This window comes from Saccopteryx leptura, chromosome 3 (genome assembly GCF_036850995.1).
Source record: "Saccopteryx leptura isolate mSacLep1 chromosome 3, mSacLep1_pri_phased_curated, whole genome shotgun sequence".
In the NCBI taxonomy this organism is placed as follows: domain Eukaryota; kingdom Metazoa; phylum Chordata; class Mammalia; order Chiroptera; family Emballonuridae; genus Saccopteryx; species Saccopteryx leptura.
Window position 1 is genome coordinate 164,134,419 of NC_089505.1, and position 17,189 is coordinate 164,151,607.

Below are 17,189 nucleotides of genomic sequence, written 5' to 3' on the forward strand. Positions count from 1 at the left end.
TATCTCATTGTGGTTTTAATTTGCCTTTCTCTAATGATTAGTGATGTTGAGCATTTTTTCATATGCCTATTGGCCATCTGTATGTCCTCTTTGGAGAAGTGTCTATTCATTTCTTTTACCCATTTTTTGATTGGATTGTTTGTCTTCCCGGTGTTGAGTTGTACAAGTTCTTTATAAATTTTGGTTATTAACCCCTTATCAGACGTATTGTCGAATACGTTCTCCCATTGTGTAGTTTGTCTTTTTATTCTGTTCTTATTGTCTCTAGCTATGCAAAAACTTTTTTAGTTTGATATAGTCCCATTTGTTTATCCTGTCTTTTATTTCACTTGCCTGTGGAGATAAATCAGCAAATATATTGCTGCGAGAGATGTCGGAGAGCTTACTGCCTATGTTTTCTTCTAAGATGCTTATGGTTTCACAGCTTACATTTAAGTCTTTTATCCATTTTGAGTTTATTTTTGTGAATGGTGTAAGTTGGTGGTCTAGTTTCATTTTTTTGCAGGTAAATGTCCAATTTTTCCAACACCATTTATTAAAGAGGCTGTCTTTACTCCATTGTATGCTCTCACCTCCTTTGTCAAATATCAGTTGTCCATAAAGGTGTCGGTTTATTTCTGTTCTCTGTTCTATTCCATTGATTTATATGCCTATTCTTATGCCAGTACCAGGCTGTTTTGAGTACAATGGCCTTGTAGTATAACTTGATATCAGGAAGTGTGATACCTCCCGCTTTATTCTTCCTTTTCAAGATTGCTGAGGCTATTCATGTTCTTTTTTGGTTCCATATAAATTTTTGGAATATGTGTTCTATATCTTTGAAGTACGTCATTGGTATTTTAATTGGTTTTGCATTGAATTTATAAATTGCTTTGGGTAATAGAGACATTTTTTTTTTTTTTGTATTTTTCTGAAGCTGGAAACAGGGAGAGACAGTCAGACAGACTCCCGCATGCGCCCGACCGGGATCCACCCGGCACGCCCACCAGGGGCAACGCTCTGCCGCAACCAGAGCCACTCTAGCGCCTGGGGCAGAGGCCAAGGAGCCATCCCCAGCGCCTGGGCCATCTTTGCTCTAATGGAGCCTCGGCTGCGGGAGGGGAAGAGAGAGACAGAGAGGAAGGAGGGGGGTGGAGAAGCAAATGGGCACTTCTCCTATGTGCCCTGGCTGGGAATCGAACCCGGGTCCCCCGCATGCCAGGCCGACGCTCTACCGCTGAGCCAACCGGCCAGGGCTAATATAGACATTTTAATGATGTTTATTCTTCCTAACCAAGAGCACAGTATATGCTTCCATTTGTTTGTATCTTCCTTGATTTCTTTTATCAATGTTTTATAATTTTCCAAGTACAAGTTTTTAATCTCCTTGTTTAAATTTACTCCTAGGTACTTAATTTTTTTTGGTTGCAATAGTGAAGGGGATTGTTTCCTTAATTTCTCTGATAGTTCATAGATGGTGTATAAAAATGCCTCTGATTTCTGAGTGGTGTTCTTTTTTTTTAATTTATAAATTTTAAATCTTAGCTAGAAAATTAACACAGTGACATTGATCAATAAGAGCACAAAGGTTTCAGCTAAACATTTCTATAGTATTTGAACTGTTGATTATGTTGTATACTCATCACTCAAAGTCAAATCATTTTCTGTCACCTTACATTTGTCCAAATAGGAATCTCATATAACGTTTCCCTTTAAACCTATTTTTAGTATGTTTTTCAAAGAAGAATTTCAAGATTATTTCTGAATTTTCTTAATTTTATAGTTTTAAGTTAGACAAATGAAATATGCCTTTTCAAATATAGTGTTAAGAGCTCTCAGTACACTGTGTAATCCAAAATACCTGTGCTGTTAAATTATATAAAGAACATTATGTAAATGTTTAACTGAATAAGGAAGTAAGGTATCATAATTAATAATAATATGTAAATGTAATTAGAAATGAATGATTAGGAAAAATACCACAGTTATAAAAGGTATATTTCAGATGTAGTACACTGTGGTTATGAAAATAAGCCCTTTATATGTCCTTTGCATACCAGTACAACATGCATATGGTATTCCTGCTGATGAAAATGATCTAATAAAGAAAAGTAGTGATAAAAGGGTCATTATCATCTTCTAACTCCTCTTAGTAATTTTTTTAAAGTTTATTTTTTATTTATTCATTTTTTTAGAGAGGAGAGAGAGGGGGAGAGAGAGAGAGACAGAGAGGAGAGAGGAGGAGCTGGGAGCATCAACTCCCATATGTGCCTTGACCAGGCAAGCCCAGGGTTTCGAACTGGCGACCTCAGCATTTCCAGGTCGATGCTTTATCCACTGCGCCACCACAGGTCACCTCTTAGTAATTTTAATATATTCTATGTATAACACAATTTGAAGAGAGTAGGGATAAATATATATATATTTTTTTTTTCATTTCCAGGAGAAGCCTAGAATTTATATACTGGTTTCCCAAATCCTATTTTTTCAGTAACTGCCTCACTTTTGTTTGGTCTGTTCATGTTCTGCCTCAACCCATTAATAAATGAATTTTGGTGATCAGTGGTATGATTGAGTATTAACATTAAGACAGCATAGGTTCTGGAGCCAGACAACTTTGAATCCTGGTTCTGCTTATTATAGCTTTGAAGCCTTGGTCATTTTACTCAACCCTTCTGAGCTTCAGTTTCCATACCTATAAAACTAAGAACTAGTAGTACTTCTTTTTTTTTAACAGGGACAGAGAAAGAGTCAGAGAGAGGGATAGACAGGGACAGACAGACAGGAACAGAGAGAGATGAGAAGCATCAATCATCAGTTTTTCGTTGTGAGACCTTAATTGTTCATCGATTGCTTTCTCATATGTGCCTTGACCACGGGCCTTCAGCAGACCAAGTAACCCCTTGCTTGAGCTGGGGTCCAAGCTGGTGAGCTTTTGCTCAAGCCAGATGAGCCCGCACTCAAGCTGGCGACCTTGGGGTCTCGAACCTGGGTCCTCTGCATCCCAGTCCGATGCTCTATCCACTGTGCCACCACCTGGTCAGGCTAGTAGTACTTCTTTATAGGGTTGTTGGGAGAATAAAAAAGCATTTAGAATGGTACTTGGCATAAACATTTATTATCATAATTATTTTGACATAAGCAATGTATTTGATCCATGCAAATACACAAACACAAACGCATAACACATATGAGTTACATTTTATTGTATATAATGGTTGGGTCTAATAAGTATACTGACCCAGGCAAACAGGTAGGCAGAAGGAGTATCTTCACTCCAGTCTCAGAGAGCTAACTTAGAACTTAGAGCTGGTATAAGTCCTCTTTAGGAAGATAAAATTGAACATATTTTATTTAACTTCTAAGTCCTACTGTAGTTTCATCACCTTTGTTTCTTTGTTCTTTACTGTTTTACTCTTTGTGGCACAAACAGATGCCAATACTGTCAGACAGAAAAATACAAAAAAGTGCAACACAGGTAAAAACACTAACAATAAAATTGTAGGAGCAATTTGAACTAAAGCTAGAGCTCAAGTCTTAAAAACATTGCTTGTCTGAAATAAAAATGAAGAACTTTCCTTTCTGTACTTTGGCTGATCGTGTGGATCATATCCATAGGGTAATTCAAATTAAGAAGCAAATTGGACACTAAGAAAGTTAAATTTGGAGCCTGACTGGGCAGTGGCGCAGTGGATAGAGCGTTGGACTGGGATGCCGACGACCCAGGTTCAAGACCCCGTGGTCACCAGCTTGAGCACGGGCTCATCTGGTTTGAGCAAAAGCTCACCAGCTTGGACCCAAGGTCGCTGGCTTAAGCAAGGGGTTACTTGGTCTACTGAAGGCCCATGGTCAAGGCACATATGAGAAAGCAATCAATGAACAACTAAGGTGTTGCAGTGCGCAACAAAAAACTAATGATTGATGTTTCTCATCTCTCCGTTCTTGTCTGTCCCTGTTTATCCCTCTCTCTGACTCTCTCTCTGTCTCTGAAAAAAAAAAAAAAAGTTAAATTTGGATTACATATAAACAAATTGACAATTGCTAGACAGAAAGAGTTGAATAAGTCAATCAATTAATCTAGTTCTAATACATATAACTATCTGAAAATTATTTTCGATTTCTAAATGTAAAACTCAGATAGGTATTCTATTTTTATTATCATTATTTTAAATGAGAGGAGGGGAGATAGTGAGATAGACTCCCGCATGTGCCCCAACTGGGATTCACTCAGCAACCCTCTCTGGGGCCAATGCTGAAGTATGGAGCTATTTTTAGTGCCTGAGGATGAAGCACTTGACCCAACCAAGCTATCCTCAGTGCACGAGGCCGATGCTCAGCCCAATCAAGCCACTGCCTGAGGGAGGAGAAGAGGAAGAGAAAAGGGAAAAGGAGGGGAAGAGAAGCAGATGGTCACTTCTTTTGTGTGCTCTGACCAGGAATCAAATCCAGATGTCCATACTCTGGCTGACCCTCTTTCCACCAAGCCAACCAGCCAGGACTAGGTATTCTATTTTTAAAGTTGATGTGGAGAAATGATAAATTTGACTGAAAAATGTAGAGATCTGACAAAAAGAATTTTAAGACTAACTTATGGGGAAAATAAGAATTTTTCTTTTGAAAATCTTAAGGTTAGGATTGTTCTACTGGGTTGGGTTAGGTTCAAATCACCTTAAAATTACACAATTTAAATATATTTATATGAAATCCAAACCCTGAAATAAATTGATGCAATAGCTGTGTGATACTACCCTTATTCTACGTGTCTTACTTTACCAATCCATTTCAAGTAATTTCTAACTACCTGCGATAAAGAAGGAGGTAAGTAAGGGAGGGCAAAGAGCCTGTATCAGGGAAAAAATGGTGGTATATTAAAAAAACTATTTGCCACATACAGATATAACTACCATTTGTCCATAAGCTATTCTCTATCAGACACCATATTAATATCACAGCAAGTGTAGAGGGGATGAATATGTAGAAAATCTTGACTATCACACTTCAGATCTTTCCCAGGATGTCCTATTTTTCATCCATTAACAGCCTCAGGCAAAGGAGGTCTTGTATGAACTGCCTCCAAATAACAAATCAAATCTTTAACACTTTGAGTTAGCTTTGTTTTTCATAAAAGTCTTTATATAATAGTTTCTGGCTTCATTTTCCTTTCAAAGAAAAATAAATGAGTTGACTATATCGTTATAGCTAAGGAATTTAAATTCTTTCAGCATTTAAGTGATAGGTCAAGGCCCAAACAGAGATCAACTTTCACTTGGGACTTAGGACAAGTAAAACAGGTGCTAATGAAAAATGATTCATTCAGAGCTGCCATTACTAGAATTGTTAGTCTATATCACAAACCAGTGGGAGAGAAAAATGTATTAGAAGGTTAATAGCTTTAGAAAGACTGCTCAAAAGCGAAAATTTGAGGTAATATAAAATCTGTTAAATAATCAATAGGCTCTCAGAAATTATTTGCTTTATAATTCTGTTAACTATACTCACATAATGCCAAACCAAGTTGAAAATGAGAAAATCCATCTCACCTACTGGTTATATTAAACAAATATAACACTATTTTGACATTGTACAGTTACACCCAAATCACGTCCACATAGTTTTGACATATTATAATAACAGCCTAAAAGATTCAATTAAAATGTTTAAAAAATGAGCACTTATTTTCTCTTTTTGATAAACTTCTAGGTCTTTGTCATTCACATATTGATGAATATATTATAGTGAATTTCAAATTTTAATACAGTTTGATCAGTATGAAAGATTATAGTATAGTTGACTAATGTAACATTTTATTAACTGTCTCAGTAGAAAGAATTTTTTGAATTGTGTTTCAAGTCTGGAAGGAATGATTTCTCAGGTGAATAATTGTTTATTCCAAATATAGCATAAGATACCAGTGAAAAGAGAATGTTGATAATAATATTTACCAGTAATTATAAAGAATTTATACTAACACAAATATAACCTGGAACAAAATTAAAAGCATATCATATTCTTTGAGTAAAAAGCCTTAAAATATGGCTTATACCTACATTAGGTGGTTTAATATCATTATACCTACAATACTACATATTTTAATAAAAACCCAATTCATCAGTCATTTTTATTCTTTAAGACAGATAGTTCTTAGCTTTCCATACTTAGCATGTAAAACATAGATGCTTTTCTTTGTGGCAAATGAATTTATGAGAAAACTCTTGAATATCTTCTCTGCAGCCCCAATTTCAAGTCAATAGATTAAATGTCCACATTGTTTACAACAAGTCACAGCTGTCTAAATTTCATCAGAAATGTTTAGCAGATTGCTTTATAGCAGGATAACACAGTTTGAACCATACTTTCTTGAATACATCTTGCTGAGAGCTTATCTCATTCAAATGATGAAGGCAGCTGAAGCATGGTATTTGAATCACCCACATTTTGCTCTAATAAAGAACTTTAGGAAGCTCTATTTGTAATAGGCAACACAGTAAATAAAGCAATTGATAATGTGGATCTTGACACCATTCAAACTGCTTGCATATGCATGCTTGTGATGAGAAGATACTGTACTTTAAAAATAAAATTTCATTTGGTGAAAGGCTTACAGTTAAACTGTAAAAGCAATACACAGATCATGTGAATTACTTGCACATAAAAATAAATATGCAAATGACTATAATACTCTTTTCCAAAATAGTATCTTTAATAGGAAACCCTTCATAAGAATCTTTATAAAGTGATATAAAGTTATTTTTATAAATGCTTATAACTAGCAGTTATTTTTAATTAGAACATGCACATCTTTTTTAGCCATACCTTATTAAGCTATATGTATGAACAAAAAACAATTACATATGTACTTTTTTTATGAATAAAAAAATTATCTCGCCAGTTTGAAACCCTGGGCTTGCCCAGTCAAGGCATATATGGGAGTTGATGCTTCCTGCTCTACCCCTTCTGTCTCTCTCCTCTCTCTAAAATGAATAAATCTAAAAAAAAATACCAAACAAGGTCTCATCAAGTACTTTCTACTCATAATGCACTTGACATATATACTAGATTCTGTGAAGATTACAGAAATCTGGTCTCAGCACATGCGCGCGCGCACACACACGCGCACACACACACACACACACACACACACACACACGAGATTTGCTTAGCAAAAAGGGAGACTTAGGGGAACACAGGGAACCTAGGAAGAAGCAGAGTATAGAGCAGTTGCCCTACCTACAGACTAGAACCAGCAAATGGTAAGACATCATGAACCAATTCTGTCACCTCTTCTTGCTTCTCCTTGCACATCAGTAGACCCTCTCTATCTTTTAAACCTATTGGCTTCTATTTCCAGTGCCATGACCCTAAAGTACTTTCTCCTCCAATCTACTCTTTGACCATTTCTAATCTGTTGCTCTGCTAACCATGGCCAGGTTATTTGTTAAAAATGGAGAATTTATTCCATGGTTTTCCATTGATTCTAGGATAAACATCAAAATCTTAAACATGGTTTGGAACTAGATTACTATTTATCTACATTTGGTGCCCTACTTTTTGGTATCTCTCTCTGTTGGAAGATCCCACAGCCCTGCCCTTTGCCACTTTCAGGCATGGCAAAGGTCTGGCTGATAAAAGTAAAAGAGATGTGAGCACACGCTTTAAGAACCAGCAGGTGATTTACCACTTTTCCTTTCCTTCTGCCACAACAATGGCAACATTCCAGATAGACTGCTCGGTCAGCCCGAGTCCAGAGTGAAGATGATATGAAGCAGAGTCATGGTGGACATACTCCATGGGAGATAAATAAATATACTGTAGGCCACTGAGATTTATGGAAAAGTTTGTTACTCAGCATAAGCTAGCCTATCCTGATATACATGGCTTAAAAGCTCTTGCTTACTGCTCCATATCTTTGCTATAACTCCATGAGACTTTCAGTCCTTATACAAATGCTTCCTCGTATCTTAGATCATCTATGTTCTTTTCTCTTCTTGGAAAGTCCTTAACATTTGTTTTTGCCCAGTTAACATTTACTCACCAGTGAGATCTCAACTTAACTGTGAAGGGATTGATCTGTGTTCAAAGTACCCTGAATTCACCCTCTCTGTTATTACATCTTTTTAATTAAACTATAAATTCCATGAAGACAGAGATCAGGTCAGCACTATATTCCCAGTGACAAAAAGGAGAAACTTTTTTTCTTTTCAAAAAGTAGCTTTGTCCTGCATCTTTGTACATATGGCAGAAAATAGCCATTCTAGTCCTAGACCCTCTCCAGGGACACCAATTGATCAGCATTCCGATGTTCTACTTCCAGTTTCTTGGAAACAGAATCTGGTTGGCTAAACTTGGAGATATTCTATCATGGTCCACCCAGAGGTTATTGAAAGATCTAGGTCAAGCTGAATCAACACTGTTACAAAGACCTGTTCTCTTGCAATAGAGGAAATTGTCAGAGAAGGGGATGTGGGCTGAGCACATATCTAGAAAGAATCTGCTACAGTGACTACAACCGATTCTATTCTTCTGTGTACGGTGCTTGACTTTAACAATCTTTTTCTCAAATTATCCTCATAGAGCACACAAGGGACAATCACTACAAGGGATTTTTTTGTTGTTGTATTTTTCTGAAGTTGGAAACGGGGAGGCAGTCAGACAGACTCCCGCATGTGCCCAACCAGGATCCACCTGGCACGTCCACCAGGGGGCAATGCTCTGCCCATCTGGGGCGTCGCTCTGTTGCAACCAGAGCCATTCTAGCACCTGAGGGAGAGGCCACAAAGCCATCCTCAGCGCCCGGGCCAACTTTGCTCCAATGGAGCCTTGGCTGCGGGAGGGGAAGAGAGAGACAGAGAGGAAGGAGAGGGGGAGGGGTGGAGAAGCAGATGGGTGCTTCTCCTGTGTGCCCTGGCCGGGAATCAAACCCCGGACTCCTGCACACCAGGCCGACACTCTACCACTGAGCCAACTGGCCAGGGCCTGGATTTCTTAAGGAAGAAAAGGGTGGTGATCAAAATTCTGTCTCCGAGTTTTGCCTCTCCTTTGGTAGTGTGTGACTTTGATTACCTCTGCTACTTCACTGTGGTCCCTTTGGAGTAGCGGGTTACTTTTAACACTAATATCAACAAAACAATTAACAAAACAAACAAAAAAATCTCTTTCTTTGATTATCCAAAATGTTTTGGAATAAACTAAATTTAAAAAAATAAACTTTAGTAATACTAAGGAAGAAAAAGAAAAAATAAAAAAATGCAAGGCAATAAAAAGTATGATGCACAAAGTTTTTTGGCCCTTTTATTGGATATACAATTCTAGTCCAGTGGTTCTCAAACTTTTTGAAGTCGGTGCACATTTAAAATCCTACAAATAACTGTAGACGCACTGTATACAAATTTCTGAGAAATATGTTATAATAATTAAGTCAAATATTGAAGAAAAAAATATAAAGTCCAAGCGAGCTTTTACGGTAATTAAATGAAATAAATACAATAAAATTAAATTTATTCTGACATTAAAAAGCATTTTTATGTTACATTTTTTGAGTTATGCTTTTTAGAATTTGTAAAAAAGAGGGGTTAAAAAAATTTATAAAACGACAAAAAAGTTATCTTTTTATATACATTCTTAGTAAGATTTAGTAAATTCAGCAGGTCCCGGCACGAATGTGTTAAGTTTTTTCATTCTTGTGTTTATGAGAAACATGAGCCCGATGTGTCCTAGCAATTTCTTCAATGTTTGGGCATATATTTGAAAGGCAAACTCTCATTTCCTCGTCAATACATTGAAGAATTCCTCTCTTTTTACTCTTAATTGTGCTGAGGGTAGGAAATCCTAATTCACATAAATAGGACGTTGAACATTGTAGTAAAATGTTCAAAGCTTTTTTAGATATTGCCACAAATTCTTCTTTTATAGAAATCCAAAAGGCTTCAAGAGACAATTCCTTATGTTTAATCATCAATCCACGATCAGTGGATATAGCTGCCAGTTCTTCTTCTTCTGTTAACGTTAAACCGAAATCACTTGAAGCTTCCATGAATGGGTTTCTAATCCAACTGTATTATTAAGTGATGGAAAATGCTATAAATTAAATTCTGCCCATCAGCCTTCAAGTCCTATTTTATTTACAGTTAACTTTTGCTCACTTCCAGAATCAGATTCTTCAATATCACGCTTCTTTTTGAGAAATCTATCCATTTTACTTGAGTGTATTTATCTAAAAATAATATAATGATGTGTTAATAATAAATATAATAATGATGTGTTAACAAAAAGAGCGGTATTTCCATAATGAAATGATATAATAGAGTAACTATATTTATTTTTATATCTGAGCACATGCTGCGAACCAGTGCAACTAGTGATTCCAAGTTCGGAGTGGGAACAGCGCAGAATTAATAAAATACAGGGTTGGGAGGGCCCTGTAATTGCTGCTGGCAAGAACAAAGTGTGCGTAAAAACCGCATCTTGCCTTATTTATAGGGCAAAGTGAGGCTATTAGCAAATCAGTGGTCTCTGATCATGTTTCCAAGACAACCCAAGAATTTTACCAAGTGCAGAAAACCCCCACCATACATATCATCTTAACTTTACAACAAAGGATAGGAGAAACTTGCCTCCAGTCTTTCAGGGGAACATGAGGGGTAGTGTAAATAATACAGCACCACAGATTAACAGCCTTTTGCAACCTAATCAGGCAAGTGAGGTGGGGGGTTGGGCAGACTGTCAGCTTACAGCCAATTCCCCACACCTCTGTCCCCCAAAAGTCTAAACTCCAAAGACCCTGTTGGTTTTTTGGTTCCCAATAGGCACATATTTCTCTGGAACACCACAAGGCGCACCTGGAAATCTTCTAAGGCACACCACTGTGCCCTGGTGCACACTTTGAGAATAGCTGTTCTAGTCTCACTTCACTTGGGATTTAAGGGAAAAGAGAAATCTTATCTAAATATCTGAATGTCTGTTTCTCACCAACAACACAGAAACCAAAACAAAAAATAATGATAGCTGCCCTGGGTGAGTAGCTTGATGGATAAAATGGGATCTCAATATACCTAGGTTGTGGGTTCCATCCCCAGTCAGTGCACAGACAAGAATCAACCAGTGAATGCATAAATAAGTAGAACAACAAATCAATCTCTCTCTCTCTCTTTAAAAATCATTAAAAATAAATGTTTTTAAAAAATGAAATTCAACTCTACTAGGATTTTTCCTGTAACATTTCTTTCATTTTAAAAATAAAAACAGAAAATAACATTTTCTAATTTCTATTAATTGAAATGTTTCTATGTTTGGTCATTTTTAATTTTTAAAGACCTTTACCATATCTATAAAAAATGTTTAAAGGTGCCTGCATAACTAGTGATATAATCTAGACATATCTGAGGTCTTTAACTTCTTGTATAGACATGCGTTAAAAAAAATTCTTTCATCTTCTTTACTGGTAAAATAAATTAGAACATAACTTCAGGTGAACTATACTCAGGATTCCCTAGAATCATTTGCAAATAGAGACCAAATACAACTCACTTAAATCAATATGTTATGGGTTTCCATTACAGCATTTTCAAGTGTGCTTCATTCTGATAAGTATGTTCATGTACTATTACTTACACACAACACCCCTGCCCTTGAACAGATACTATGAGATAGGTAGCAGTTTTCAACTTCATTAAACTAATTTACTGTTTAAACCATTATATTTTTCCAGATTATCAAGCAGTTTCTTTATTTTGTCTTGGTCTCCCCTTCGTATTATACTACTTTCCCCAGCATAACTAATTTCTGAAATAATTCCTATAACTTTAAAATCTTTTGTTTGTTTACATTTACATGTGATATGTAAAATTATAACTATCATTAATACTTGTTTTAGTACTAGACCTATGTAAAGTTTAACCTCTTTTTCGATGATAACAATTTTGAGGGACTATATAATGCTGTGAGTTCAGTTTAAATGAGATTCTATTTTAAAGTGCTTATAGCAGCATGGTATGTTAAAACAAGCACAGGACCAGCAATTAGGAGTTTTAGGATCTAGGCTCCATTTCTGCCACTAAGTTGCCATGCTCCTAATTAGTTAAGTAATTTTGGCTTATTTTTTTTCTATTTATAATAATCAGGCTACACATTTTAAAGTTTCTTCTAGTTCTAATATTCCATGGTACTAAAAATGTGAAGGTTTTCTGTCTTACATCTACATTCATTTTCCTTAAATAATTATTTCTAAGTCCTTACACAGGTAATTTAAAATTTCATCTTTTGGGGGGCAGGGGACAGAGACAGAGAGAGAGTCAGAGGGATAGACAGGAACAGACAGACAGGAAGGAAGAGAGATGAGAAGCATCAATTCTTTACTGCAGCACCTTAATTGTTCATTGATTGCTTTCTCATATGGCCCTTGACCGGTGACCTACAGCAGAGCAAGGGACCCCTTGCTCAAGCCAGTGACCTTGGGCTTCAAGCCAGCAACCTCTGGACTCAAGCCAGTGACCATGGGGTCATATCTATGATCCCACATTAAAGCCAGCCACCCTGTGCTCAAGCCGGTGAGACAGTGCTCAAGCCAGATGAGCTTGTGTTTAAGCCGGCAACCTCGGGGTTTCAAACCTGGGTCCTTCACGTCCCACTCCAATGCTCTAACCACACGGCACCACTGCCTGGTCAGGCTAAAATTCTATCATTGTTAAGCACCTATTATGTGCATGTCGGTCATATCAAATCCATTCTGGAATAGGGCAAGGTAAAGATAAGCAATATTTCTGCATGCATTTAATGCCACTGCATTGCATACTTATAATTGGTAAGATGGTAATTTTTGTTATGTATATTTTATTACACAGAATATCATATATATATACACATATATATACATATATATGTGTATATATATATATGTGTGTATATATATATGTGTGTATATATATATATTTGAATTCAGTGCTTCCCTCAAATTTCATGCCTACCATTTAAAATTGCATTGTAGTGGTTTGTACACAAGCCTCTTTCTCTAAAGGATTCAGTCACACCAGGACTGATTAATCACTCCAGGGACAAAAACTCTTTCTTAATCCTAGTTGTTAACTCCAGGACCTAGAATACTCACTGTCTGGTTCTTAGCTACCAGGCAGGACATTTATAATCTGGTTTTTACAAGTCTTGTATATATTCATATATTTAAATTACCATTTTTCAACCAAGGCAATGTATTAAACATATAAACAGTTGTAAATTTTTTTGAGATGCATACCAGAAAAATTCTTTATCACATATCATGAGCTGGAGTTCACAAAATGTGGTCACAGAAGTCCAGACCTCATCAAACGTTTGCTAAATGCAGGAGACTTGAGAAGACAAAAAGATAAACGTTAAATCCCAGCATCAATCAGTTCAACAAATCTTAGATGGAGTGTAAGACAAGTACAAAATTGTATACATACTTCTTAAGAAGTATGCCAAATAAGCCATTATTCAAGTAGCTATCTAACTAAATATATCCCTATCACTCTCTCCAAGTGGCTTTTAACAAAGCCGTTGTATTGTATTTCAGCTTCAAATGATCTAAAGGGAGGCAGTTGTCCAGAATATTCATTCACTGTTCAGACAAAACAAAAGCTACCTGTTGGGAGACTTTCTTGGACATTCTTAAATACTATACAGTCATTTTTGAAACCTAAATTCACACTATTTAGCTGTATGTTGCTATTGGTTAGCTAGGATGTTTACTACACCAAGGGATGTTGGCTTTTTTCCCATCTGTGGGGTTGATCCCGCCCCACCTCCTTCAGTTTAAATTCAGTTAAAATTATTCAAGAAGCCAGCTAATTAAATTCTAAACTGTGGTATTCACAGACAAACCATAGCTCAGCGCTTGGGAAAAGGTACCTCTCAAAGACTGCACGTCAAAAGTTGCCAAGAATCGCGAGCCGCCTGCACTTCTTAAAAAGTCCAGACCACACCCCGACTGAGCCCCGAGCACCTTACTGGTCCGAAAGCGCGCTGGGGTGGGAGGGAGCAAAAGGCGAGATTAAAAAGCTCGGGTTGGTGGGGAGTAGGGAAGTAATCCATAACGTCTCAGTTTCGATTGTGGAGGTTAGAAATGGGACCGTTTTCTCTAAGGCTAAACTTCAGAAAGAGAAAACGGCCTGGGGAGAAAGCAAACAAAAACCGGCGAGCAGGCGCCCGAGTTGTAGCGTTCACAGTGAGGGCCGTTAAACGAGGGCGAGCGGGCTCGTTGGCGTCTCCCTCTTCCCGCCTCCCCAGACGCGAGCCCAGTCCTTTCCGCGCATGTCCCCCCTTCGGGGCCCACCGGCTGCCCCACCTCGGAGCCGGGTCGAAGGCCGCTCCGCCCCACTTGGGGTCCTCTCCGCCCCACCTTTCCAGCCCGGCGGGAGGCAGTGGGCCGGCCGTCACGTGTCCTGGCAGCCGCCAAGTGAGGCTGCTTTTGCGACGCAGTGACAGCTAAATGGTGCGACAGGAGGAGCCTGCAGCCGCGGCCGCTGCGCCCCGCACCGAAAGGCTTGAGGCGGCTCCTGGCGTCTCCCTAAGGGAGCGACTGGGCGGACAGAATCCGGCGCGGGAGGGCGGCGGCGGCGGCGGCGGCGGCGGGCGGGTGGCGAGGGGGAGCCTGCTCCGAGTGCCCTCGCTCCCCGCCGCTCTCCATGAGCCCGGCGAAGTAAGCCGCGCCTCCAGCAGGGGCTGCGCCTCCATGAATCTCTAGTCTTGTTTTTTTTTTTTTTCTCTTTCTCTCCCCGCTGCTCACCCCCCTCCCCGGGTCCCGTCCCGCCTTCTCCCTCCGCGAGCGGCGGTCGCGTCCAGGTGCGGAGTCCATAGCGGAGTGCAATGGCGTCCAACCCCGAACGGGGGGAGATTCTGCTCACGGAACTGCAGGTAAGGGCCGCGGCCCCGGGGGGCGAGGCGCCGGGAAGAGACAGGGAGAGTCTGCCCGGGGTCGGGGGCCGATGGAAGCGCTGCGGCCGCCGCGCCCCTGGCCCGCTAAGTGCGGAACCTTGGGGATGTCAGTGGAGAGCCGCTTCCTTCGGGAGCCGGACCCTCCCGCCAGAGCCCTGGCTGTCCAGTGCTGTAGATACCTGCCAGAGGGACCCCAGCTCTGCCCGCAGCCGGGGTCTGCTCTCTCCCGGTCGCCAGAGCGGCCAGCTCGCCACCCCTCCGCGGTGTCAGAGCGGCGGGCCGCCGCCCCCGCCGTCCACTCCCTTCCCTGGCGGCCCGGCCCTCCAGCTTGCGCCCGTACACCGCTGCTCCGACTCCTTTGAATGACTCCCAAGCTGTGTTCTCGTCCCTCCCCTTCCCCTCAGACTCGCACAAAGAGCGCCCCCATAACTTCCAGCCCCTGGACAAGTGGTTTCTTGGGTGTTTTTTGTTTTGTTTTGTTTTCTGGTTTTTGTGTTTGTTTTTTTCCCTTTAAATGCTGGCTTGACTTCACCGGCTCTCTTCAAGTGACTATTTCTTTCGAGAGCTACCCTTTTTTCTTTTTTACCAAGTAATAGATGTGGTCCCCCTTCTCAGCTACTTCTCCCTTCTCAGCTACTCCGTACTCGGATTAAGAAGCTTAGATGCTGATGCTTTTCAGACTTTCATTTTCCCTCCGGTTTGAACACCAGAGAAAAGGCTAGAGAAGTTGTTTACAAATGAGAAAGTAGAGGACTAAGGGAAAATGCTAGGCACCGCGTGCCTGCAGAACATGAGAACAAACTGGGCCCCTTAATTAGTTAAGCCTATCTCTAGTAGCAATATTATTGTTTCCCATTTCCAGCTGAATATTTGATGATGCAAGCATGATTTTTGTTTTTAAATCTCTGTGATGTACAAGGGTACTTATGCTAGCTACCATGTTGGGTTTATTTTTCATTATTTTGGAGTTTCCCAGAGATGTTTACATCTGGATTAAAATTTCCTGCCTATTTTTTTACTTAAACTTATTTTGGTTTGTTTTAATGTAGCGTCTTCTGTAAGAGAAGAACATATAACATGCTTACATTTTTTTCTGTACATTAGGCAGTTACTTTTTTTTAGACAGTTTAGACACTGAAGGGTTGATTCTTGATGTCACAGTTAAGTATTGGAACTGCTTCTAAGTTTTTTGCCTTTCAAATATGTTTTTCAATAGATCCTTGCATAAGCTTGGTATGTTGCCACAAGATGTAAGCGTGAGTGTATTGTTATAATACCTAATATTTCCTACACAAAAATAAGAGGTTTCAACAAGGGACACCAATGCACTGCTTCAAATTTGGGATCCTTTGGAAATGCAAAGCTGAATTTCATATCGTTGAACATGTTACTAAATAGTATTTTAATTACTCTTAGCCTTTTATAAGGAAGTCTTATAGCATACCACATTTGCTAAGTAAATGGAATTTATTGCTTTAATTTACATGAGCTTTTAAAATGAAGTTTGAGGCACAATTGAAAATGTATTCCTTTGCATAGCCTTGAATTATGAAAATCATACTTTGTTTCTCATTCAGAAAACATGAAAATGACAGGAACATTTTTCTTTGAATGGAGTGGATTCAGAATTATAAAGTATTTGGCATCCTTATTTGTATTTTATAGGACGTTAGCATAAACGACATTTACTTTGACACTGGACTTGAAAACTTTTTTCATGTGTATTAAAATATAACATTTGGGGACTTTTAATAAGACCAGTTTTGACAATAACAATGAAGCAAGTTAGAGGGAAGAAAAAGGAAATTAAATATGAATATTTAAAAAATTGGACCAACATAAGGAAACATAGTTAGACTTTTAAATAAACTAAAATGTAATCGGCAGAAAAAGAATAGTTTTTATTAAGTGTTATATATATCCGGGGCATTTTTCTTATTGTATTTGACTCCCAGTTTGAATAACAGTTATTGCATTTGAACTTCATCATGTTTATTAAAATAATTGAGAGTGTTATTTTATCAGCACTTAACATAAATGGTGATAAATTTTGTCGCACTAAGCATACCATCAATTCAAACATTTTATTATTTCATTGGGTCAAGAATCTAGTATATAATAACCAAATACTTATCAACAATGCTGGAAGAACCAGTTTTTTAAAAAAGCTTATGAGTTTGAATTTATTTAATTGTTTAGAATGAAGTCTTTAATGCGTCTCTGTCAAACTATTTTAAGTATTTAAATAGTAATTTATGTACCAAGTTTTCAGACTTGTGTATAGTAGTTCAAAACTGTTTACTTTG

The 17,189-nt window shown here is 38.6% G+C and overlaps 1 protein-coding gene and 1 long non-coding RNA gene across 3 annotated transcripts in view; one reads left to right on the top strand and one right to left on the bottom strand.

The window, feature by feature from the left end:
- Window positions 1-5,859: 5,859 nt before the first annotated feature.
- LOC136400307 (uncharacterized) lies at window positions 5,860-15,183 on the bottom strand. 2 transcript variants are annotated; one of them, XR_010750284.1, is made up of 3 exons: window positions 15,063-15,183; window positions 13,223-13,316; window positions 5,860-6,965 (listed from the first exon to the last, which is right to left on the bottom strand). It is a non-coding gene; the product is annotated as an uncharacterized lncRNA (long non-coding RNA). The 2 variants fall into 2 exon arrangements; XR_010750283.1 differs by lacking the exon at window positions 15,063-15,183 and adding an exon at window positions 13,858-14,283.
- Window positions 14,594-17,189, top strand: part of PKN2 (protein kinase N2) — a 158,142-nt gene continuing 155,546 nt past the window's right edge. Inside the window, exon 1 of the mRNA XM_066376729.1 lies at window positions 14,594-14,862. Coding sequence (XP_066232826.1) covers window positions 14,815-14,862 — 48 coding nt within the window. The 5' untranslated portion in view covers window positions 14,594-14,814. The remainder of the gene's footprint in view (window positions 14,863-17,189) is intronic.